This window comes from Oncorhynchus gorbuscha, linkage group LG06 (assembly GCF_021184085.1).
Source record: "Oncorhynchus gorbuscha isolate QuinsamMale2020 ecotype Even-year linkage group LG06, OgorEven_v1.0, whole genome shotgun sequence".
NCBI classification, from domain to species: domain Eukaryota; kingdom Metazoa; phylum Chordata; class Actinopteri; order Salmoniformes; family Salmonidae; genus Oncorhynchus; species Oncorhynchus gorbuscha.
In genome coordinates, this window is record NC_060178.1 from 103709892 (window position 1) to 103736598 (window position 26707).

Consider the following 26707-nt stretch of genomic DNA (forward strand, 5'->3'; position numbering starts at 1 on the left):
AATAACATATCTGCAGACTGTGGTTACTACATGCTGTGGCCACTGCTATTGAGGCTACTAGCGCTGTCTCTGCTCCACACTCCAGCACAATAAGTGGCGGTAATACATCAACGAAGGATGCCAACAGCCCCCCAACAACAACAACAACAACAACAAAATAACCACAGGAGAAGGCTGCTAGGTAGTGTCCTTTGTCCCCGCCGACATGTACTGCTTTCCGGTAGTTCTGTTAACAGTACGGTAAGTAGCTAACTAGCAGGGAAACGGGTACACTGTCCTTCGCTTCCCGAGCACTGCTTTCCCGCAGCTCTTAACTTTATGGCGCGCAAAGTAGCTAGCTAGTGTAGCCAACTCAACTACACTTACCGTAACATTAAATTAACTGGGAAAGCAGTGCTCCGCAGGCGTTGGCGAAGGACACTGTGTCGGTGTCCTGGCTAGCAGTCGTTAATGGCAGTGTCCGCAGCATGTAGTTAAAGTGGTAGTGGGTGTGGTATGGAGTAATGGATGCAGACTAATTCATAATTGCCCAAAATATCAGAATTGGGCTGTCTGTGTAAACGCAGCCAATATAACCTAGCTAGCAAAAGTTACATGCACCTCTGCAATTCAAAGAGGCCTCAGATCACCATTTGAACAGCTGCCTTGACTATGTTGAAGCTGCCTCAGCTAACGTTTACTACTAGTGCTGGCTGTCACTTATCCAACAAGTTAGTTAGCTAGTCACGTTCATTTATAGTTATTACAATAACGTAGCTGGCAAATTGACTGTAGTAAACCTAGTTTTATCAGGCCAACTGAATCACCTAACGTTAGCACTCACAAAAAGCTCTGCTGACGTGATGGTCGGTCCCTTCAGGTGAAATTTCCCTGCATTTAGAAAGTCATCTTTGTCTAAACATCAGTTGGCAAAGTACCGGTAGTGAGCCTATTTTTAGATTATCGCACATGGAACATAAACATTTGTTTACCTTTGAAACGTTATCTTTCGAAAGATTGCCTGGTTACCACATTGCTAACCCACTGTGCGCTTCGGGACACAACGCCAATGGGTGTCCGACCGTCAGATGTCCATCCCAACACAGCCAGACATTGACAAACTGGATAAGCTGGCTAGCAAATTTAGATGCGTCAAGCTAATTTAGCTAACTGTCTAATTTAGCTTATGCGAGAGTAACGTTAACCACAACTAAAACGTGATTTATTCAGCTACTATGTAGTTAATTGAACTATCCATGCTGAATATAATAACCAATATTATTCTCTACAATTTGTGACGTGACTAGATAGCCACCTAAAAACAACTCCCTAACTGCTTTAGCTAATGTTAATATTAGCTAGCCAACACAAACAACTCGTCTCCAGACCAAACGCAACTTTGGTTAAGTTAATAACAAGTGAAGGCGTAATTAGAAGAAAGTCAAATGTGCCGCCAATGTGCTAATTTAACAACAATTGTAAGTAAATGTGCACTTTGATACTTTCCTAAGAGCTATTCAAACAAAGGCGTAGTTCCTGGCTAGTTGTCTACAGATAACGTCATCATGGGTTGCCAATTTGCTTGTTACGTTAGCGTACTAGCCAGCTGGCTAACTTTACATGCTAATAAACACTAGCGAGACTACCAACAAATAGAAAAAAAAACTACCTCATGACAAACTCGTGGGCTAACCATTATTAGACGTGTATTATTGTCGTTGGTGCGTTTGAGCAATCTAGCTAGTTAGCTGGCATTCTTCTACGACGTGTAGTCTAGTCAAGATCAGCAAGGATTCGCTAAGGTCTAGGAGCAAACCAAGCCAAACAAAGCGCGGCCTAAGAGATTGTCGACAGAACAAGAAGCCTCGGCGTTTCCTACAGTCTCCACCAAAAGGGAAAGACGTTTTCAACCCATTTTTTTTTTAAAGCCACAGCTATATTCAAACGTTTAATTTGAGTCAACAAGTAACCGAACCAACGTATTTCTGAAATTGTTTCAAAAGCGCCCAGTTAGCTTAGAGGTGACGTTACATGCATTACCTCTTTCCTGGTTGTTCCTTTCCGGCTGTACCGGGCGCGGCCTCGACACTCGCCTGGGTCTTCTGCTGGTTGCTCTGACGGAGTTCATTTGCGGTGTTTAGAATAAAATAAATCAAACCCTTCTCTATAGTTAGAACGACGTCTAAGCACGCAATCTAAAATGTTTTTTTCTTAAACATTGCGCAATAAGTCACCCCTTTCCTGCAGCTCGAGAAAAATATATATTTTTGCGTTGCCCCTGCAACCCTTGCTCAGCTCCGTATCACTGTTGCAGGAGGAGCCATTAGCACACAGCGACCGTCCGACAACAAGAACATCACATGGGAAGACTATCCACCAATAGCACATCGAAGTAGGCCGTTTTTTTCTGCCACTGCAAATAGGAATGTGTGTCTGTAATGTCTGAAATTGACTGACTGGGACTGAAACAAGAAAGGCTATTATATGGACTCACTTTACCTTCTGAACGATTGCTATTATTAGCCTACTGTAGCCTAATCATCACGATTACCTGTGTGTTAGTACTGGTCTGGAACCAAACCCTGCACACCCCGTGGGTCTCCTGTACAGACCAGTCTACTGAATCATAAAAGCATGTGTCCTGTGCAGGGGGGGGGCTAGCTAGTAGCCCACAATAGGACTGAAGAACAAAGGCCTGTATGGTTAATGAAGCCCAAGCCATGGTCTATAAGATTATATATGATTAATGAATACCAAGCCATGGTCTATAGGCCTATATTTGGTTAATGAGGCCCAAGCCATGGGCTATAGGTCTATATATATATATATTTATTTATCTGTACCTTTTATTTAACCAGGTAGGCCAGTTGAGAAAAAGTTCTCATTTACAACTGCGACCTGGCCAAGATAAAGCAAAGCATTGCGACAAAAAACAACACAGTTACATGTGGGATAAACAAACGTACAGTCAATAACAATAGAAAAAAAAATATATAGAGTGTGCGCAAATGGAGTAAGGAGGTAAGGCAATAAATAGGCCATAGTAGTGAAGTAATTACAATTTAGCAAATTAACACTGAAGTGATAGATGTGCAAGTAGAAATACTGGTGTGCAAAAAAAGTAAATAAAAACTATTTGGGGATGAGGTTGGTAGTTAGGCTGTGTACAGCTGCAGCGATTGGTGAGCTGCTCAGATAGCTGATGCTTAAAGTTAGTGAGGGAGATATAAGTCTCCAATTTAAGAGATTTTTGCAATGCGTTCCAGTCATTGGCAGCAGAGAACTGGAAGGAAAGGCGACCAAAGGACATGTTGGCTTTGGGGATGACCAGTGAGATATATCTGCTGGAGCGCTTGCTACGGGTGGGTGTTATGGTGACCAGTGAGCTGAGATAAGGCGGAGCGTTACCTAACAAAGACTTATAGATGACTTGGAGCCAGTGGGTCTGGTGACGAGATCATACAGGTCGCAGTGGTGGGTGGTATATGAGGCTTTGCTGACAAAAACGTATGGCACTATGATAGACTGCATCCTGTTTGCTGAGTAGAGTGTTGGAGGCTATTTTGTAAATGACATCGCCGATGTCGAGGATCGCTAGGATAGTCAGTTTTACGAGGATATGTTTGGCAGTGTGAGTGAAGGAGGCATTGTTGCAAAATAGGAAGCCGATTCTAGATTTAATTTTGGATTAGAGATGCTTAATATGAGTCTGGAAGGAGAGTTTACAGTCTAGCCAGACACCTAGGTATTTGTAGTTGTCCACATATTCTATTTAAGTCAGAACTGTCTAGAGTAGTGACGCTCGTCGGGAGGGCGAGTGAGGACAGCGATCGGTTGAAAAGCATGCACTTCGTTTTACTTGCATTTAAGAGCAGTTGGAGGCCACGGAAGGAGAGTTGTATGGCATTGAAGCTCGTCTGGAGGTTAGATAACACAGTGTCCAAAGAAGGGCCAGATGTATACAGAATGGTGTCGTCTGCGCAGAGGTGGATCAAGGAATCACCAGCAGCAAGAGCGACATCATTGATATATACAGAGAAAAGAGTCGGTCTGAGAATTGAACCCTGTGGTGCCCCCATAGAGACTGCCAGAGGTCCAGACAACAGGCCCTCTGATTTGACACACTGAACTCTATCTGAAAAGTAGTTAGTGAACCAGGTGAGGCAGTCATTAGAGAAACGAAGGCTGTTGAGTCTGCCAATAAGAATACAGTGATTGACAGAGTAGAAAGCTTTGGCCAGGTCGATGAAGACGGCTGCACAGTACTATCTTTTATCGATGGCGGCTAGGATATCATTTAGCACCTTGAGTGTGGCTGAGGTGCACCCGTGACCAGCTCGGAAACCGGATTGCACAGCGGGGAAGGTACGGTGGGATTCGAAATGGTCAGTGATTTGTTTATTAACTTGGCTTTCGAAGACTTTGGAAAGGCAGGGCAGCATGGATATAGGTCTGTAACAGTTTGGGTCTAGAGTGTCACCCCCTTTGAAGAGGGAGATGACTGCGGAAGATTTCCAATCTTTAGGAATCTCGGACGATACGAAAGAGAGGTTGAACAGACTAGTAACATCAAATGTATTTATATAGCCCTTCGTACATTACATCAGCTGATATCTCAAAGTGCTGTACAGATACCCAGCCTAAAACCCCAAACAGCAAGCAATGCAGGTGTAGAAGCACGGTGGCTAGGAAAAACTCCCTAGAAAGGCCAAAACCTAGGAAGAAACCTAGAGAGGAACCAGGCTATGTGGGGTGGCCAGTCCTCTTCTGGCTGTGCCAGGTGGAGATTATAACAGAACATGGCCAAGATGTTCAAATGTTCATAAATTACCAGCATGGACGAATAATAATAAGGCAGAACAGTTTAAACTGGAGCAGCAGCATGGCCAGGTGGACTGGGGACAGCAAGGAGTCATCATGTCAGGTAGTCCTGGGGCATGGTCCTAGGGCTCAGGTCCTCCAAGAGAGAGAGAGAAGGAGAGAATTAGAGAACGCACACTTAGATTCACAGAGGACACCGAATAGGACAGGAGAAGTACTCCAGATATAACAAACTGACCCTAGCCCCCCGACACATAAACTACTGCAGCATAAATACTGGAGGCTGAGACAGGAGGGGTCTCAGCCTCCAGGGGTCAGGGGTCGCAACAAGGGCAGAAGATAATTTTAGAACGAGAGGGTCCAGATTGTCAAGCCCAGCTGATTTGTAACGGATGTGAAACGCTAGCTTAGTTAGCAGTGGTGCTCGCTAAATAGTGTTTTAATCGGTGACAACACTTGCTCTGAGACCTTGAAGTAGTGGTTCCCCTTGCTCTGCAAGGGCCGCGGTTTTTGTGGAGCGATGGGTAACGATGCTTCGAGGGTGACTGTTGTTGATGTGTGCAGAGGGTCCCTGGTTCGCGCCCGGGTATGGGCGAGGGGACGGTCTAAAGTTATACTGTTACATATGGTTAATGAAGCCCAAGCCATGGGCTATAGGCCTACAGTGGCGCAAAAAATATTTAGTCAGCCACCAATTTTTTAAGTTCTCCCACGTAAAAAGATGAGAGAGGCCTGTAATTTTCATCATAGGTACACTTCAGTTATGACAGACAAAATTAGAAAAAAATCCTGAAAATCACATTGTAGGATTTTAAATTAATTTATTTGCCCGGGCGGTGTGTTTGGGATCATTGTCATGCTGAAAGACCCAGCCACATTTCATCTTCAATGCCCTTGCTGATGGAAGGAGGTTTTCACTCAAAATCTCACGATACATGGCCCCTTTCATTCTTTCCTTTACACGAATCAGTCGTCCTGGTCCCTTTGCAGAAAAACAGCCCCAAAGCATGAAGTTTCCACCCCCATGCTTCACAGTAGGTATGGTGTTCTTTGGATGCAACTCAGCATTCTTTGTCCTCCAAACACGACGAGTTCAGTTTTTACCAAAAAGTTATATTTTGGTTTAATCTGACCATATGACATTCTCCCAATCTTCTTCTGGATCATCCAAATGCTCTCTAGCAAACTTCAGACAGGCCTGGACATGTACTGGCTTAAACAGGGGGACACGTCTGGCACTGCAGGATTTGAGTCCCTGGCGGCGTAATGTGTTACTGATGGTAGGCTTTGTTACTTTGGTCCCAGCTCTCTGCAGGTTATTCACTAGGTCCCCCTGTGTGGTTCTGGGATTTTTGCTCACTGTTCTTGTGATCATTTTGACCAAACGGGGTGAGATCTTGCGTGGAGCCCCAGATCGAGGGAGATTATCAGTGGTCTTGTATGTCTTCCATTTCCTAATAATTGCTCCCACAGTTGATTTCTTCAAACCAAGCTGTTTACCTATTGCAGATTCAGTCTTCCCAGCCTGGTGCAGGTCTACAATTTTGTTTCTGGTGTCCTTTGACAGCTCTTTGGTCTTGGCCATAGTGGAGTTTGGAGTGTGACTGTTTGAGGTTGTGGACAGGTGTCTTTTATACTGATAACAAGTTCAAAAAGGTGCCATTAATACAGGTATTGAGTGGAGGACAGAGGAGCCTCTTAAAGAAGAGTCTGTGAGAGCCAGAAATCTTGCTTGTTTGTAGGTGACCAAATACTTATTTTCTTATTTGCAAATAAATTAATTAAAAATCCTACAATGTGATTTTCTGGGAAAAAATGTATCATTTTGTCTGTCATAGTTGATGTGTACCTATGATGAAAATTACAGGCCTCTCTCATCTTTTTAAGTGGGAGAACTTGCACAATTGGTGGCTGACTAAATACTTTTTTACCCCATTGTATATGGTTAATGCCTATAGGGACAAGGTCAGAGACTTGGCAGTGGTGCCAGGATAACTATGACAAAGGAGATTATTGTGGACTACAGAAAAAGGAGGACCGAGCACACCCCCACTCTCATAGGCAGGGCTGTAGTGGAGCAGGTTGAGCGCTTCAAGTTCCTTGGTGTCCACATCACCAACAAACTATAATGGTCCAAACACACCAAAACAGTTGTGAAGAGGACACGACAACGCCTATTGCCCCTCAGGAGACTCAATAGATTTGGTATGGGTCCTCAGATCCTCAAAGAGTTCTACAACTGCACCATCGAGGACATCCTGACTGATTGCATCACCCCCTGGTATGGCAACTGCTTGGACTCGACCGCAAGGCAGTACAGAGGGTAGTGCGTATGGCCTCGTAAATCACTGGGGACAAGCTTCCTGCCATCCAGGACCTCTATACCAGGCAGTGTCAGAGGAAGGCCCAAAAGATTACCAAGCACCCTAGAGCAAAGGCTTAACAGCTTCTTTCCCCAAGCCATAAGACTCTTGAACAGTTAATCAAATGGCTACCCAGACTATTTGCATTGTTCCCACCCACCCCATTTTTACACTGCTACTACACTCTGTTTATTATCTATGCATAGTCACTTTACCTCTACCTACATGTACATATTACCTCAATTACCTTGACTAACCGGTGCCCACGCACATTGACTCTGTACCGGAACCCCCTGTATATAGCCTCCACATTGACTCTGTACCGGAACCCCCTGTATATAGCCTCCACATTGACTCTGTACAGGAACCCCCTGTATATAGCCTCCACATTGACTCTGTACCGGAACCCCCTGTATATAGCCTCCACATTGACTCTGTACCGGAACCCCCTGTATATAGCCTCCACATTGACTCTGTACCGGAACCCCTGTATATAGCCTCCACATTGACTCTGTACCGGAACCCCCTGTATATAGCCTCCACATTGACTCTGTAGCCGGAACCCCTGTATATAGCCTCCACATTGACTCTGTACCGGAACCCCCTGTATATAGCCTCCACATTGACTCTGTACCGGAACCCCCTGTATATAGCCTCCACATTGACTCTGTACCGGAACCCCCTGTATATAGCCTCCACATTGACTCTGTACCGGAACCCCCTGTATATAGCCTCCACATTGACTCTGTACCGGAACCCCCTGTATATAGCCTCCACATTGACTCTGTACCGGAACCCCTGTATATAGCCTCCACATTGACTCTGTACCGGAACCCCCTGTATATAGCCTCCACATTGACTCTGTACCGGAACCCCCTGTATATAGCCTCCACATTGACTCTGTACCGGAACCCCCTGTATATAGCCTCCACATTTACTCTGTACCGGAACCCCTGTATATAGCCTCCACATTGACTCTGTACCGGAACCCCCTGTATATAGCCTCCACATTGACTCTGTACCGGAACCCCCTGTATATAGCCTCCACATTGACTCTGTACCGGAACCCCCTGTATATAGCCTCCACATTGACTCTGTACCGGAACCCCCTGTATATAGCCTCCACATTGACTCTGTACCGGAACCCCCTGTATATAGCCTCGCTACTGTTATTGTATTGTTGCTCCTTAATTATTAGTTATATTTATTTCATTTTTTTTCTTAACTGCATTGTTGCTTAAGGGCTTGTAAGTAAGCATTTCACTGTATACCTGTTGAATTCAGGGCATGCAACAAAGATTGGATTTGATTTGAAGCCCAAGCCATGCGCTATAGGCCTACTCCATTTCAAAGTAGATCGAGGTAATTTGTCAATTCATCTGATATTGGGGAAATATATTTGGTCAATGTGTTTTCGTTGTGTTGTCTGAAGTAGAAGATGGCATAGGTTTATTATTACACTCTTCCTGACATATCTGACACAACCGATTGCCTGCTGTAGGATAGACAGGATGACCCTTTTCTTTCCCCTGACACACGATTGTGTACAGGGTTCGGATTTACAGGGGAGCTAGAAGGGGCACGAGGCTACCCGGCAGGGTTAGAGTGTTGGACTAGTAACCGGACGGTTGCGAGTTCAAACCCCCGAGCTGACAAGGTACAAATCTGTCGTTCTGCCCCTGAACAGGCAGTTAACCCACTGTTCCCAGGCCGTCGTTGAAAATAAGAATTTGTTCTTAACTGACTTGCCTGGTTAAATAAAGGTAAAATAAAAAATAAATAAAACATGCCCCCCATGAGAATTGAAATATCAATACGGCCCCCCTCAAAGATATTGACATCTGGCACCCATAAGACACGTTGGGCACCCCAAGAGTCACTGTGATTCGAACCATGAGTTGATCTGCTAATGCCAGTCAAATAATCCTACAGACAGCAGTACTCCTGTACGTGGCCTTTATCACAGCTCCGCTGTCTATGTAAATCAGTGTAATAAAAACATACTTCTTTACCAATCACAAGTACAAACTTATCAGCAGAGGTCCCCTCCTTTGTGTTCAGCTGTCATGATGCTTAGTTCCTGACTGACAACTGTATAGAGCCCATGTTGTGAGGTTGGTGGCAAACTGATTGTGTATTTACTCAAAAGACACTCTCTGTGTCACAAATTACACCCTATTCCCTATTTAGTGTACTACTTTTGAACAGGGCCTGAAAGTCATTTTGGACACAGTCACTTGGCAATTATCAGGCAAAAATACTGACAGTCAGATAGCCCTGTTATGTTGAGGCAAAAATACTGACAGTCAGATGGTGAGGTTCAATGCCTTCATGTATGGATCATTGATCTGTGAAATTGCTGAGCAAAGCTCATTCATGATTCATGTCAGTGAAATAGAGCGAAGAAGCTATCATGTATGGGACCTTGGATGGCATCATGGGTAATAGACTACCTCCTCTCAGTTAAATGTCTATCTATTCATGCACTCCAGTCTGGTGAATGTTCACCCACAGATGGACCTATACTCTACTCTGAGGCACCAGGCTCTGCTTTCCTTGAGTCCAGTTGGTGGAAGGATCATTATGAAGGACTAGTAATATCATGTAGGAAAGGACACCATCTGTTGGGATTTGGCCTAATGGTGATGTAAACCTCAAACCAGAGATGGAAGAGAAAGCGAGACTTCTCACAAGCAAATCTTTTCATGGTTGAGGGTGGGGGGGATAAGTATACCAGAGCCGGCTGATTTCGGCAGTTTCCCACTGAAAACATCCTATCTGTGTATGTGGGAGTTCCATCTCTTGAGTGAGCATGCCAGAGATGATGGAGGAACCATGAGCTCACATGGGAAAGCATGCTCACGCAAGAGAGGGAACACACACTTGACCATTTTGTCCAATAGTCAGGGGCACAACTTTCACTGGGGACGGGAGGGACATGCCCCCGACAGTTGTCATTGGAATGTGATCCAAAACAAGGCAACGGTAGTCTCTGAGCGTTGGGTAGGCTGTTTGGAGTGTATCCAGATGGATCAAAATAACTATTATGTCCCCCCCACTTCTAAAACCAAGTTGCTCCCCTGCCAATAGTAAATTGCTTTTATGAGACAGAAGGATTGCCCAGACATGGGGTAAATTGCATTTGAATTCAGAAACTGAAACCAATTCCTCTGATCCCAATTGCTTATGAATGAGAATTTGAAATTCAGTTTACTTCTTATACTGAAATGGAATTGACCCCAACCCTGATGCACTAGTATAGTTGCACGCGCTCCAGGAGGTGTATCTCACTGATCATCCCTAAAGCCAACACCTCATTCGGCCGCCTTCTGTTCCAGTACTCTGCTGCCTGTGACTGGAACGAATTGCAAAAATCGTTGAAGTTGGAGACTTTTATCTCCCTCACCAACTTCAAACATCAGCTATCTGAGCAGCTAACCGATCGCTGCAGCTGTACATAATCTATTGGTAAATAGCCCACCCATTTTCACCTACCTCATCCCCACAGTTTTTATTTATTTACTTTTCTGCTCTTTTGCACACCAATATCTCTACCTGTACATGACCATCTGATCATTTATCACTCCAGTGTTAATCTGCAATATTGTAATTATTCGCCTACCTCCTCATGCCTTTTGCACACATTGTATATAGACTCCCCTTTTTTTCTACTGTGTTATTGACTTGTTAATTGTTTACTCCATGTGTAACTCTGTGTTGTCTGTTCACACTGCTATGCTTTATCTTGGCCAGGTCGCAGTTGCAAATGAGAACTTGTTCTCAACTAGCCTAACTGGTTAAATAAAGGTGTTCTCAACTAGCCTACCTGGTTAAATAAAGGTGTTCTCAACTAGCCTACCTGGTTAAATAAAGGTGTTCTCAACTAGCCTACCTGGTTAAATAAAGGTGTTCTCAACTAGCCTACCTGGTTAAATAAAGGTGTTCTCAACTAGCCTACCTGGTTAAATAAAGGTGTTCTCAACTAGCCTACCTGGTTAAATAAAGGTGTTCTCAACTAGCCTACCTGGTTAAATAAAGGTGTTCTCAACTAGCCTACCTGGTTAAATAAAGGTGTTCTCAACTAGCCTACCTGGTTAAATAAAGGTGTTCTCAACTAGCCTACCTGGTTAAATAAAGGTGTTCTCAACTAGCCTACCTGGTTAAATAAAGGTGTTCTCAACTAGCCTACCTGGTTAAATAAAGGTGTTCTCAACTAGCCTACCTGGTTAAATAAAGGTGTTCTCAACTAGCCTACCTGGTTAAATAAAGGTGTTCTCAACTAGCCTACCTGGTTAAATAAAGGTGTTCTCAACTAGCCTACCTGGTTAAATAAAGGTGTTCTCAACTAGCCTACCTGGTTAAATAAAGGTGTTCTCAACTAGCCTACCTGGTTAAATAAAGGTGTTCTCAACTAGCCTACCTGGTTAAATAAAGGTGTTCTCAAAAGCCTACCTGGTTTAAATAAAAATATCTTGGTGTTAAATAAAGGTGTTCTCTTCCTGGTTAAATAAATGTCATTCTCAACTAGAAGACCTGGTTAAATAAAGGTGTTCTCAACTAAGCCTACCTGGTTAAATAAAGGTGTTCTCAACTAGCCTACCTGGTTAAATAAAGGTGTTCTCAACTAGCCTACCTGGTTAAATAAAGGTGTTCTCAACTAGCCTACCTGGTTAAATAAATGTTCTCAACTAGCCTACCTGGTTAAATAAAGGTGTTCTCAACTAGCCTACCTGGTTAAATAAAGGTGTTCTCAACTAGCCTACCTGGTTAAATAAAGGTGTTCATCTCTAATGAAGACCTGGTTAAATAAAGGTGTTCTCAACTAGCCTACCTGGTTAAATAAAGGTGTTCTCAACTAGCCTACCTGGTTAATAAAGGTGTTCTCTAATGCCTACCTGGTTTAATAAAGGTGTTCTCAACTAAGACCTGGTTAAATAAAGGTGTTCTCAACTAGCCTACCTGGTTAAATAAAGGTGTTCTCAACTAGCCTACCTGGTTAAATAAAGATGTCATCTCAACTAGCCTACCTGGTTAAATAAAGGTGTTCTCAACTAGCCTACCTGGTTAAATAAATGTTCTCAACTAGCCTACCTGGTTAAATAAAGGTGTTCTCAATAGCCTACCTGGTTAAATAAAGGTGTTCTCAACTAGCCTAACTGGTTAAATAAAGGTGAAATAAAAAATAATAATAAAAAATACCTTGGTGTCTCTTCATCATATCAGATGTCATCTCTAATGAAGAGGGACAGATCAGATGTCATCTCTAATGAAGAGGGACAGATCAGATGTCATCTCTAATGAAGAGGGACAGATCAGATGTCATCTCTAATGAAGAGGGACAGATCAGATGTCATCTCTAATGAAGAGGGACAGATCAGATGTCATCTCTAATGAAGAGGGACAGATCAGATGTCATCTCTAATGAAGAGGGACAGATCAGATGTCATCTCTAATGAAGAGGGACAGATCAGATGTCATCTCTAATGAAGAGGGACAGATCAGATGTCATCTCTAATGAAGAGGGACAGATCAGATGTCATCTCTAATGAAGAGGGACAGATCAGATGTCATCTCTAATGAAGAGGGACAGATCAGATGTCATCTCTAATGAAGAGGGACAGATCAGATGTCATCTCTAATGAAGAGGGACAGATCAGATGTCATCTCTAATGAAGAGGGACAGATCAGATGTCATCTCTAATGAAGAGGGACAGATCAGATGTCATCTCTAATGAAGAGGGACAGATCAGATGTCATCTCTAATGAAGAGGGACAGATCAGATGGATGCAAATCTTCTACTGATTCATTGTTTGTAACTGTTCAGTCATGCTCAGCTGTAGGAAGAGACCACTAACTGTTCCCCTGTCTGTCAGCTCCTTCTTTGACAGCATCACCATCAACAGCACTGTCAACTTACCATCAAATGCACATCACACTATCAACCACCAGTCAATGTGTATCGCTGCTCTGCGTTTCTTACATCAGCTTAGCTCTGTGCTGTAGTGTAGAACCATGAATGGCTACTGTAAGAGATGGCATCCCGTCATTCCTTGCATGTTTCCTGGGGTTGTGTGTGATCTCTCACACACACAATACAAAGCCAATCAATACACATCCTTAGAACACAATGTGTCAGTATTGCAATACAATTTTACCAACTCAGCCTTAAGGCTTAATACATTTTTACACGAGGGCCTAATGCTGGATAAGACAGCATTTTTCTGTTATCTAGTTGCTAATAAAAACAGATTGATCTTAGAAGTAAACTCATTGATGTAATAGTGGTTCACCACTAGAGGACGCTGTATTATCTAGGACTATAATGACATATCAGGTAAGACTTCCTCTTGGATGTAGGATATGCTTTATTATTTTAGAATTGTCAAGAATTTCATGAACAAGTTTTTTGGGGGGCTTAAATTGGCAGTCATGAGCAGTGCACTGCCTGATGTGTAACTATCACAAGAAAGGGCTGAGTTCCTTATTGTAGAAATTCATTATTTGGACAATTTTCACATAGTTAGCACTGAGTGGTCAAATGGGGTAAAGCTTTGAAGTAAAATATGTTACAGACTAAGACGTTTGTCCCTTGGGACAATGGGACCTATAATTATTTGCATTTACAAGTCACTTCTGACCTCCCTTTCATATGGTTGGTCATTACCTGCTCTAAACAGCAGGGGGGGATGTTAATCAACATTTTATTAATAAAGCATGAACTTTGGGGATTTCATAACCAAGGACTCTGTCCCACATTTTTGGTTGTTCAAATGTGTAGGTTTTTGAATACAATTTTCCCAAATGCACCCATGTCAATGTCATTAAGGATTTTTGGTCAGTGGTAATGCAGAAATTAGATGTATCTTGATACAGTATACCCTTTTATTTAATTTACCTTTATTTAACCAGGCAAGTCAGTTAAGAACAAATTCTTATTTTCAATGACAGCCTGGGAACAGTGGGTTAACTGGTCTAGGAACAGTGGATTAACTGCCTGTTCAGGGGCAGAACGACAGATTTGTACCTTGTCAGCTCGGGGGTTTGAACTTGCAACCTTCTGGTTACTAGTCCAACGCTCTAACCACTAGGCTATGAGAGAGATTTGTCTTTATAATTTGACCATTTCATCGAAGTAAACATGAACAATTGAAAAACAAACAGGCCCAAAAATAAAACAAGATTTTATTTATTTTGTAATACCGTATATAATGCAAATTGCATATCTTTGGTGAAAATAAACTTTATAAACATTTTATTAAGAGGTTAGCATACAAAAACCAAAAGGTCTGTCTAACAGACATGGCAGATGACTGAAGGTTACTGGGTCGGCAGCTTTAGTTAGTTCAATGCGACTAAAAGCTTTATCATAATCAATAAATTGCAACAGAAAATAAAAACGGATAATCAATACAACACATTTTCAAACAATGAAGCATCCTATGTATGTAGCTTTGAGTTTAGCATAATCTGTCACCATGTCAAGTGAACATTATTGGTGACGATACAGACCCCTAGGGTGCCTCATCGTGTTTATTAGTCTAAGATGCTGAGGAGTATTTGTCTGTAGTAAAGCCCTTTTTGTGGAGAAACTCATTCGGACTGGCTGGGTGTGGCGCCCAGGCTCACCCATGGCTGTACCCTTGTGAAATAGATAGATTAGCGCCAAATTTATTTATTTTAACTGATTTCCTTATAAACAAACTCAGTAAAAATGCTTGTTGCATTATTTTTGTTCAGTATTTTTTTTTTAAAACTTACTGAGAGACTCAGGATCATCTTCATGTTGAGTCTGATAAGAGCTTTCTTCTAGCAACAGCATGAACAAGTTACTGGATGTTGTCCTCAACTATCTAAGTTTAAACAGAAGTCCATGGTGGTACCAAGACTAACACCAGGGCAACCCTCAAATGTGGGTTTTTAGTTTCAGTAAGTGTAGGCGACATCTATGGTGGCAGGATCCTAACATGGAGAGGGGGTGACAACTAATATCTATGGTGGCAGGATCCTAACATGGAGAGGGGGTGACAACTAATATCTATGGTGGCAGGATCCTAACATGGAGAGGGGATCCTAACATGGAGAGGGTGACAACTAATATCTATGGTGGCAGGATCCTAACATGGAGAGGGGGTGACAACTAATATCTATGGTGGCAGGATCCTAACATGGAGAGGGGGTGACAACTAATATCTATGGTGGCAGGATCCTAACATGGAGAGGGGGTGACAACTAATATCTATGGTGGCAGGATCCTAACATGGAGAGAGGGGTGACAACTAATATCTATGGTGGCAGGATCCTAACATGGAGAGAGGGGTGACAACTAATATCTATGGTGGCAGGATCCTAACATGGAGAGGGGGTGACAACTAATATCTATGGTGGCAGGATCCTAACATGGAGAGGGGGTGACAACTAATATCTATGGTGGCAGGATCCTAACATGGAGAGGGGGTGACAACTAATATCTATGGTGTGACTACTTAGGGCAGTCAGAATATTATCTAAAACAAACAGTACAAATTCAGATAAACTTCAACACCTTTATGATGATTAAATCAACTTTCCCTAAAGCATCTGAAATGTCCACCTTTGCTTCTCTGTACATCATCACAGTTGGCACAAAAAAAAATTGGTTCAGAATCCATGTTAATCAATAGTCTTTTATCCAACAACAAAACATTGGAAAACTTGGCAGTCATGGTTAAATTGAAAAACACCCGCTCAAAAGATAATATACATTGGCCATATACAGTACTTTCTCAGACACACTATCACTATAACAGTGAAAACAGTAGTCTATGGCAGTAAAATATCATTTAGAAAATAAAACTAAAGTCTCAAAAGGATTTTCCAGAAGGGAGAGAGGAAGTAATTTCCACTCACTTCAAATGACCTTTTATTTGATAGAAGTTCCTTTCAATAGTCCATTATAAATTAATTATACATTTGATGGACACCATTCATTTGTTCTTTGTTTATTCACAGCCAGTTAAGACCAGTGTATTCCATGTCCATCTTATTTAGGAGAACTGCAGTTTAGTTCTAAGAACAAAATCCCCTTTCAAAGAATACGGCGATTCCCATTCCAGAACAACCAAAATAAACTGAATATCAGACTAGGTCAGAGTTCTCCTACATTTCCTGTTGGCAGGCTTCTAAAAAACAGGGGCAACAACATTACTGTCAGTCACAAATGCTGTGAGAAGAGGAAGATGGTTGCAATGGCCTTGGTAGTTCCACTTCTGTGACACAAATTCATGTTTGGCACTGCATGCAATCTATACTTACTAACGTGACTTAATTTAACATTTCCTGTGATACAACACAAGTGGAAACCTAACTTGCAATTAAGTTGGCTCATGACAGAGGACAGTACACTGTACTGCAGTGCACCAACTAAAAGCTATTGTAATCATATGGGCATATTGGCATTTTTCTTACTAATGCAAGTTAATACATGCAAGCCCCAAAGAGCATCAGTCTGGCCTCATCACTACACAAGTTCTGTTTCCACATCCTGTACTTTCCGTCACTGAACTCGATGTAATCAACTGGCCCTAAACACATTACTGTACAGTGTAGAGAAGAGTGGTGCACTTCCTGATTTTGCCCTCCATGTTTCCTTAACGGGGAACAAGACGAAGCAAAGCCTCTTTCTGTCACCACAGTCTGAACTCTGCCACAGGGTCAGCCAACACCATTCAGGAGGGGCAGTAGTACAATAAGTCTCTCACAACATTGTCCATCTAACCTCACAACAACATTATTATAACATCTTTGTTTTAACTTCCCTTTGGCCTGAATACTAACGTTCGAGTAGGTGTGACTAGTATTACATGATTGAAAACTGAGCAGCACATCTGCCAGTGAGTGCCCTCATGCCAAACGCATTGTCTTGGTATCACTATGGTTACAACAACATTTGCTTAGTTTCAGCCAGATTAGTCTACACTACACCTTGCATAGGATAAGATAGAACAAGACATAATGACAAGACAGGATAGAATATATTAAATGTAATTTCTCAGTTTACACACTAAACACAATGTATGACAGAATTAGAGGGGTCAGCAGAGGAAGAGCGATGAAGAGGAGTAGGTTCTAATGCAATGAAAATGTAATGATGTTTCTCTCAGAGTAGGACTAGAGTGGACTCTTCCTGATCTAGATGTAATGATGTTTCTCTCAGAGTAGGACTAGAGTGGACTCTTCCTGATCTAGATGTAATGATGTTTCTCAGAGTAGGAGATGTAATGATGTTTCTAGAGTGGACTCTTCCTGATCTAGATGTAATGATGTTTCTCTCAGAGTAGGACTAGAGTGGACTCTTCCTGATCTAGATGTAATGATGTTTCTCTCAGAGTAGGACTAGAGTGGACTCTTCCTGATCTAGATGTAATGATGTTTCTCTCAGAGTAGGACTAGAGTGGACTCTTCCTGATCTAGATGTAATGATGTTTCTCTCAGAGTAGGACTAGAGTGGACTCTTCCTGATCTAGATGTAATGATGTTTCTCTCAGAGTAGGACTAGAGTGGACTCTTCCTGATCTAGATGTAATGATGTTTCTCTCAGAGTAGGACTAGAGTGGACTCTTCCTGATCTAGATGTAATGATGTTTCTCTCAGAGTAGGACTAGAGTGGACTCTTCCTGATCTAGATGTAATGATGTTTCTCTCAGAGTAGGACTAGAGTGGACTCTTCCTGATCTAGATGTAATGATGTTTCTCTCAGAGTAGGACTAGAGTGGACTCTTCCTGATCTAGATGTAATGATGTTTCTCTCAGAGTAGGACTAGAGTGGACTCTTCCTGATCTAGATGTAATGATGTTTCTCTCAGAGTAGGACTAGAGTGGACTCTTCCTGATCTAGATGTAATGATGTTTCTCTCAGAGTAGGACTAGAGTGGACTCTTCCTGATCTAGATGTAATGATGTTTCTCTCAGAGTAGGACTAGAGTGGACTCTTCCTGATCTAGATGTAATGATGTTTCTCTCAGAGTAGGACTAGAGTGGACTCTTCCTGATCTAGATGTAATGATGTTTCTAGAGTGGACTCTTCCTGATCTAGATGTAATGATGTTTCTCTCAGAGTAGGACTAGAGTGGACTCTTCCTGATCTAGATGTAATGATGTTTCTCTCAGAGTAGGACTAGAGTGGACTCTTCCTGATCTAGCAGTCGGACACCTTTATTTCATTTCCCTGCCCACCATGACAGTATCAGAGTTCCAACATTCCCTTGGTTACGTTTCCATTCCCTGCTATTAAACCCTGACATGGACCCAGTCCAGCGTTCCACTCCGTGGAAGGATGTTTACGATCAGCCGCACTACTTTAATCTGTTGTTTTTAAACAGCAGTACCATCATCAACCCAGGAAAAATACAAAAAGTGGTTTAAGTTATTGCATCTCTTTGGAAGGTTTTCCAGACCAAGGATGTCAACCAATCAAAAAACAGTGTTATCTTCAGCATGGAGAAACTGACTTCAACATGAGGAGAGGTTAGTTTGTTAGAGACATGCACTCATTCTCTTAGAAATAGGTTCACTTGGAAGAGGATACAAGTTGAGGAAGCATGCAAAGCTTTTGAGTTTTAAAAAGTTTCAGCTTTTCCCGTCTTATCCCTCAAAACATTATTAGAGTTGTAAGGATCTGCAGCGAAGCCATCAGAAACAACAAGCAGTTTTGTGATGGTTCTTCTCCGTAGTCCTCAAACACCCCTGTTTTACGCTGACCCACCCACCTGATACACCCCAGTTTTAAAAGTCTCAATATGGCTTTGTTCTCCTGTGTCAATGATACTATTGCCATTTGTTGTGTTGGATAGTGAGGGATATCCCATCATGTGTCAAACCAAAAACAGGTTTAAAATCAGCAACCAGAAAAGGAGGCACAACCAAGACCAATCAGGACACATGATCAGATCAGATCAGGGGTCAGGGGTTACAGGGGCAGGAGTCTGAGGGCAGGGGCAGGAAAGTATGACAACCTCATTTCCTGTTCAGTTTTTTGCTCTTGGCACTCCGTTTGTTAAGGTCCATGGAGGTACGGATCCCAGCCAGGTGGAGTAGAGACCCGGCCGCCTCCTTCAGCTCCTCATCCAGCTCTGGGTTGGCTGTCAGCTCCCTACGGGCCCTCTTACCCGCTGGGTGCTTCACCGAAGAGGAGGAGCGGCGAGGAGCAGGCCGGGGGCGGCTGCCTCTCTCATCCCGGTCCCCGAGGTCGGAGTCATCCTCATCACTATGGAAACCCTCACTGCCAGCGCGGCATGTACGGGGCCTGTGGTGGGCATGGCCAGGGGAGGGGCCTCCATCTTCGAGGGAGGACGAGGAGGAGCGGGAGGAGCAGCGCTGCAGGGCCATACTGCTGTAGTTGTGGTCCTGGTTAGGATCGCTGCTCACCAGGACCAAGTCTGGCCGGGACAGGTCCAAGGGACTCTCTGGATCACCTGGGACAGGGAGGGAAAGAAGAGGATAGAGAGATTTAGAGGGAGGAGGAGAACATCCTGACACTAAAGAAGGAGCGTTTCAGGGTGCAATAGGGCAGTAGGATTGGGTTGTGTGATAAAGACAACTGTTTTTAATCAAATAAGCGGCGGGCTAGGCAGTGTCTCTGTTCAGCAGACAACAGTAATTAACATCCAGAACAATTGATGGCAACAGCAGTGGCAGAAGTGTCTAGTCGAATGAACACTATGAGAAGACATGGGAGAAAATACAACAAATCAAATCACATTTTATTGGTCACATACACATGGTTAGCAGATGTTAATGAGAGTGTAGCGAAATGCTTTTCCTTCTAGTTCCAACAGTGCAGTAATATCTAACAAGTAATCTAACAAATTCACAACAACTACCTTATACACACATGTAAAGGGATGAATAAGAATATGTACATATAAATATATGGATGAGTGATGGCCGAACGGCATTGGCAAGATGCAGTAGATGGTATAGAGTACAGTATATACATATGAGATGAGTAATGTAGGATATGTAGACATTATTAAAGTGGCGTTATTTAAAGTGACTAGTGAGTACTTTTAAATCCATTTATTGAAGTGGCCAGAGATTTGAGTCTGTTAGTGATGGCTGTTTAACAGTCTGATGGTCTTGAGATTGAAAAACAGCTTCCATCTCTCAGTCCCCGCTTTGATGCACCTGTACTGACCTCGCCTTTTGAATGATAGCAGGGTGAACAGGCAGTGGCTCGGGTGGTTATTGTCCTTGATCTTTTTTTGCCTTCCTGTGACATCGGGTATTGTAGGTGTCATGGAGGGCAGGTAAGTTTGCCCTCTGTGATGCATTGTACAGATCGCATCACCCTCTGGTGAGCCTTGTGGTTTAGGGCGGCGCAGTTGCCATACCAGGCGGTGATACAGCCCGACAGGATGCTCTCGATTGTGCATCTGTAAAAGTTTGTGAGTGTTAGGTGACAAGCCAAATTTCTTCAGACTCCGGAGGTTGAAGAGGCACTGTTGCGCCTTCTTCACCACACTGTCTGTGTGGGTGGACCATTTCCGTTTACATAGAGTCCAGTGAAGTTCTTTCAGGGCCGTCGATGTGTCTGCTTTGGGGGAATATACATGGCTGTGACAATAATCGAAGATAATTTTCTTGGTAGATAATGCGGTCGGCATTTGATTGTAAGGAATTCTAGGTCAGGTGAACAAAAGTACTTGAATTCCTGTATGTTGTTATGATTACACCACGCACCCCGGCCCTTCTTCTTACCAGAGAGACGTTTGTTTCTGTCGGCGTGATGCGTGAAGAAACCGGGTGGCTGTACCGACTCTTGACAACACATCCCGAGTGAGCCATGTTTCCGTGAGACAGATAATGTTACAATCTCTGATGTCTCTCTGGAAGGCAATTCGTGCCCTAATTTTGTCCACCTTGTTGTCTGAGAGAAACCAGAATGTGCCATCACAGCAGTAAGATTTGTGACCTGTTGCCACAATAAAAAGGGCAACCAGTGAAGAACAAACACCATTGTAAATTCAACCCATATTTATGCTTATTTATTTCCCCTTTTGTCCTATTTGCACATCGTTACAACACTGTTGTAACGATGTGCAAATAGGACAATGGACATAATGAAATTTGAAATGTCTTTATTCTTTTGGAACTTCTGTGAGTGTAATGTTTACTGTCAATAAACAAAAGTGAAATAAACAAACATGATCTTCTTCACTTGCTTTGACGATGTTAACCATGCCAATAAAGCCCTTAAATTGAGAAAGAGAGAGAGTAGTTAGAAGGTGTAGAGAGAGAAGTGGTGTGGGGTGGAGTCTCTTACATGGATTGGCATGGTGATGGCCAGGGGCGGCGTTTAAGAGCATCATGGCAGTGGCAGCATCTATGTCAGACTCTGTAAGAGGAGAGAACATGCATGGTGGTCAGTGAAATGGCCAGTGTGTGTGTGAGTGGCCAGTCAAGGAGGGGCTAGAGGGAGGTCTAATTCTCGCCAAACCACACTTCAGGTTCTCTAAATGATTTCTAATCACCGAGAGGATTGGAGAATTATCAGCAGAGCCTCTGTAGTCAAGGTTACCAAACAAGAGGGTAGGGGGGAGAAAGAAAGGAGGATTCAGATCAGAATAATCTACATTGAGGCCTCTATGGTTTGAAATAAAACAAATGACTAAAATGACAATTAACCCTTCAGACCAATAGAATTCTAGAATGCTGCTGTAGATTACTGAGTTCAAGATAAAGCAACGTAAAACACCAAATAATGCATGCGGAGCAGAATTAGGCCGATACCTGCTAATTATCAAACTTCTACAACTACTTCTCTCTCTAGGTGGTTGTAGAATTTGACGTCTCTTTTCTGGATTTTGATAATTAGCAGGTATCGGCCTAATTCTGCTCTGCATACATTATTTGGTGTTTTACGTTGTACACAGAGGATACTTTTGCAGAATTCTGCATACAGTCTCAATTTAGTGTTTGTCCCATTTTGTGAATTCTTGGTTGGTGAGCAGACCCCAGACCTCACAACCATAAAGGTCAATGGGTTCTATAACTGATTCAAGTATTTTTAGCCAGATCCTAATTGGTATGTTGAATTTTATGTTCCTTTTGATGGCAGAATGCCCTTCTTGCCTTGTCTCTCAGATCGTTCATCTCTTTCTCTAATGTTAGCTGATTAGTTTCCAAATTAATTGCATCAGGAAAACAGGACAAAACAAGCAACTTGTTAGCTGGCTATGTAAACGTATATCCAACTCATCAAATGAGCTCCACTGCGCTGGCATCCACTACCCTAACACGACCGCTAAGCTGTCAAATAATAGGAAAATGAGTCAATGTCAACCTAACAAACCATAACCTAAACCCAATAGATAAACACAAATTACTCTAGCCTTCATATCAGCTGGTTGTCTGTATGGCTAGCTCGTGAAAATGACAGCGGAGGTTGACGCTTTGAGCGCTGCCAAAATGTACCACTAAACAACTTTTCTTGTCTGACAGACTAACTAGTTAGCTAGCTATAGCAAGCAGTTTGGGCTGTTTCCATATGAATCACATCAAGACAACCAACTAGTTAGCAGAATATATACAGCTAAACACTGCAACTATCCATGAGGCAGAGAGCAGTCATTCAAGCTTCACCGCTGATGTGCTCACCTGTAACAACCAAGTTACAATGACATGACAGGACTTTCACAGCAACATACATATATATCTGTCGTTGACTTATTTCACTCACCTTGTCAAGCCACGCAAATACAACAGGTTGTTCGCAGTACATTTTGCGATATTCACACAGATAATATTGTTAGAAAAACAAGACTATTCACGGCCGCTATAGTAACCTAAAGGCCTTGGCTGGTCGCTATAGTAACCTAAAGGCCTTCGCTGGTCGCTATAGTAACCTAAAGGCCTTCGCTGGTCGCTATAGTAACCCAAAGGCCTTCGCTGGTCGCTATAGTAACCCAAAGGCCTTCGCTGGTCGCTATGGATTCTAATTATTAAAGATGAGAGGATGGTTATGTTGAATGTCTTGTCGGCCAAAGTTGCATGACGAGAATGTGCAGAGGCAACAACCATGTGAATTTGAAATGACATGCAGCGAGACAGCTGAAACTGGATCTAATTTAATATGAATCACATTTCTAGAGAATCTGAGGTGATCATCAGCAGAGATTATGCGTAACTGTTTATTTTTGTCGCACTGCTTCACTTTCTTGGCCAGGGCGCAGTTTTTTTGAAGAGTTGATGTGTAAAGGGTCGCTGGTTTTCGCTACCTGTTTTTTTGAAGAGTTGTTGTGTAAAGGGTCGCTGGTTTTCGCTACCTGTTTTTTTGAAGAGTTGTTGTGTAAAGGGTCGCTGGTTTTCGCTACCTGTTTTTTTGAAGAGTTGATGTGTAAAGGGTCGCTGGTTTTCGCTACCTGTTTTTTTGAAGAGTTGTTGTATAAAGGGTCGCTGGTTTTCGCTGCAGCTACTCCTTGTCCACTGTCACACTGGTGCCTCACAAGAACAACAGATGAGTGCTAAAAGTGTTCTTGCAAGTTAAGTAGGACTCACCTTTGAGAGAGCAGCCCGGCAGGAAGAGATGTCTATGGGGTGAGGTGGCAGGCGGTGAGGAGGCAGGCGGTGGGGAGGCAGGCGGTGTACAGAAGGCATGTGCTGCAGGGAAGTGCTGCTTCTTGAGTGCCTGGATCAGGTTGGGCCTGTACTCTGGGTCCACACACCACAGAGAACCCTTACCATTCAGCTGAAATAAACATCACACACTACATTACAAAATACAATAAGACTGACCTGGGTGGTGTTCAGTTGGAGAACACTGTAGCTAAAAGTTTCAACTGATCATTTCTTAGTGGATACATTCATATAGTATCTCATTGTAGTACCACAAGACTCTGGCAAAGCTTTCATGACTAAGCTTAACACTAATAATAAATACCATTTTGCAGATGCTTTTATTCAAAGCGACTTCGTCATGCATGCATACATTTTATGTATGGGTGGCCCGGGAATAAAAACCCACAATCCTGACGTTGCTAGTGCCATGCTCTATAAACTAGGCCATACAGGACCTCTTGATAGGCAGCAGCAGACAGCTGTTTTGCCTGCATGGCTGACTCTCACTGTAGCCTCACCAGGGCTTTAGTTTCTCTAGCCGCCATAATAACTCATAATACAGTCACCTGAGCATGTGATTACCAATTCAGGCCCTGCTGGGTGAACTGCATGATGGGAGGAAAACTGTCGATAAACATTCCATGCCGTCCTTAAATGGCTTATTACAGGGTTGGACTGAGTTAGCTTTTTATACGCACTGGGAAAGTCCTTTTCATACGACTTTCATTTCTAGAACCTCCCTACTGTAGCCAAGATGTTGTTATATATCCTATATGCAGGTTCATTAACTACCACTGAGACAACACACATCTCCATGATGTAAAACAATATGTTCACATTTGTACATCTGTTTGTGTGTGTGTGTGTGTGTGTGTGTGTGTGTGTGTGTGTGTGTGTGTGTGTGTGTGTGTGTGTGTGTGTGTGTGTGTGTGTGTGTGTGTGTGTGTGTGTGTGTGTGTGTAAACGGTTCTCTCTATATCTGGTGTTCTTTTTCAGCCTAGATGAGGAGGAAGAGAGGAGAAGGAAGCGAGAGGAGTAGGGAGGGAGGAGGGATGTAACCTTGACTCAGATTACTAGCCGGCACACAGGCAGGAAGGAGGAAATGTCACCATGGCAACGCAAACCACCAGGTGGTGTATCATCTTAAACCAGTGCTGATCGCTCAGTTCAGCCGACAGGTGTGCTCACACTGAGCACCTGCATATTGAGCCCAGAGAGCCTGCCTGCACTGTTGGTGCACCGTGCCACAGTACTGTTGGTGCACCGTGCCACAGTACTGTTGGTGCACCGTGCCACAGTACTGTTGGTGCACCGTGCCACAGTACTGTTGGTGCTGTGAAACACAGAGCTGCAAATACAGTGAGCACATTATCAATGTTACACTACTGCCTCTGCCACTACAGAATATCAGTATAGCGCTCCAATGATTCTTCATGACACTTTCACACAGCCAAGGTAGGATACTATCAGCTAATTTGAACAATATTTGAATATTTTGTCATTTAGCAGATCCTCTTATCCAGAGTGACTTACAGTACTGGCCCCCTGTGGGAATCGCACCCACAACCCTGGCGTTGCCAGCGCCATGCTCAGCCATGCTCAACTGAGCCACAAGGGACAACTTTAAACCCACTGAATGACGTCCATCATCTCAATCTCAGCATTAGAAATGGGCATTTTACGTTTTTTTGACAGTTCGAGTACCTCACATGATTTATTTTAGTATACAAATGTAATAAGGTATATACAGTACTTTGCAAAAGTATTCACCCCCCTTGGCGTTTTCACATTTTGTTGCATTACAACCTGTAATTTAAATGAATTTTCATGTAATGGACATACACAAAATAGTCCAAATTGGTGAAGTGAAATTTTAAAAAATTAAAGAATTTAAAATGGAAAAGTGGTGCGTGTATGTATTCACCCCCTTTGCTTTGAAGCCCCTAAATAAGATCTGGTGCAACCAATTACCTTCAGAAGTCACATAATTAATATTGTCCACCTGTGTGCAATCTAATTGTCACATGATCTCAGTATATATACATTTGGTTCCAAAGACCCCAGAGTCTGCAACACCACCATGAAGACCAAGGAGCTCTCCAAACAGGTCAGGGACAAAGTTGTGGAGAAGTACTGATCAGGGTTGGGTTATAAAACAATATCAGAAACTTTGAACATCCCACGGAGCACCATTAATTCCATTATGGAGGTCGACCGATTATGATTTTTCAATGCAGATACCGATTATTGGAGGACCAAATAATATATATATACACACACACACACACACACACACACACACACACACACACACACACACACACACACACACACACACACACACACACACACACACACACACACACACACACACACACACACACACACACACATATTTGCAGTAAATGACAATTACAACAATACTGAATGAACACTTATTTTAACTTAATATAATACATAAATAAAATCTATTTAGTCTCAAATAAATAATGAAACATGTTCAATTTGGTTTAAATAATGCAAAAACACAGTGTTGGAGAAGAATGTAAAAGTGCAATATGTGCCATGTAAAAAAAGCTAACGTTTAAGTTCCTTGTTCAGAACATATGAAAGCTGATGGTTCCTTTTCACACGAGTCTTTAATATTCCCAGTTAAGAAGTTTTAGGTTGGAGTTAGAGGACTATTTCCCTCTATACCATTTGTATTTCATATTTACTTTAGTATTGCCAGCCTAATCTCAGGAGGCTTGAAGTCATAAACAGCGCTGTGCTGCAAGCATTGCTAAGAGCTGCTGTTTGAATGAATGCTTACGAGCCTGCTGCTGCCTACCACTGCTCAGTCAGACTGCTCTATCAAATATAAAATCATAGACTTAATTATAATAAACACACAAATACGAGCCTTTGGTCATTAATATGGTCAAATCCAGAAACTATCATTTCGAAAAGA

General features: G+C 42.7%; 2 protein-coding genes across 5 annotated transcripts in view; both read right to left on the minus strand.

Annotated features, from left to right (window-relative positions):
- The window catches only part of LOC124038641 (F-box only protein 11), a 45546-nt gene extending 43210 nt beyond the window's left edge, over nucleotides 1-2336 (minus strand). For all 3 annotated transcript variants that reach the window (XR_006839393.1, XM_046354725.1, XM_046354724.1), the window contains exon 1: nucleotides 2020-2336. Coding sequence is in view for 2 of the 3 variants with exons in the window: in XM_046354725.1 (XP_046210681.1) it covers nucleotides 2020-2107 (88 nt within the window). In the remaining variant the exon portion in view is untranslated. The remainder of the gene's footprint in view (nucleotides 1-2019) is intronic.
- Nucleotides 2337-18231: 15895 nt separating this feature from the next.
- The window catches only part of LOC124038642 (forkhead box protein N2-like), a 41944-nt gene continuing 33468 nt past the window's right edge, over nucleotides 18232-26707 (minus strand). For both annotated transcript variants that reach the window (XM_046354727.1, XM_046354726.1), the window contains exons 3-5: nucleotides 23698-23887; nucleotides 21464-21535; nucleotides 18232-19613 (exon numbers count right to left, since the gene is read on the minus strand). In XM_046354727.1, coding sequence (XP_046210683.1) covers nucleotides 19156-19613; nucleotides 21464-21535; nucleotides 23698-23887 — 720 coding nt within the window. In that variant the 3' untranslated portion in view covers nucleotides 18232-19155. The remainder of the gene's footprint in view (nucleotides 19614-21463; nucleotides 21536-23697; nucleotides 23888-26707) is intronic.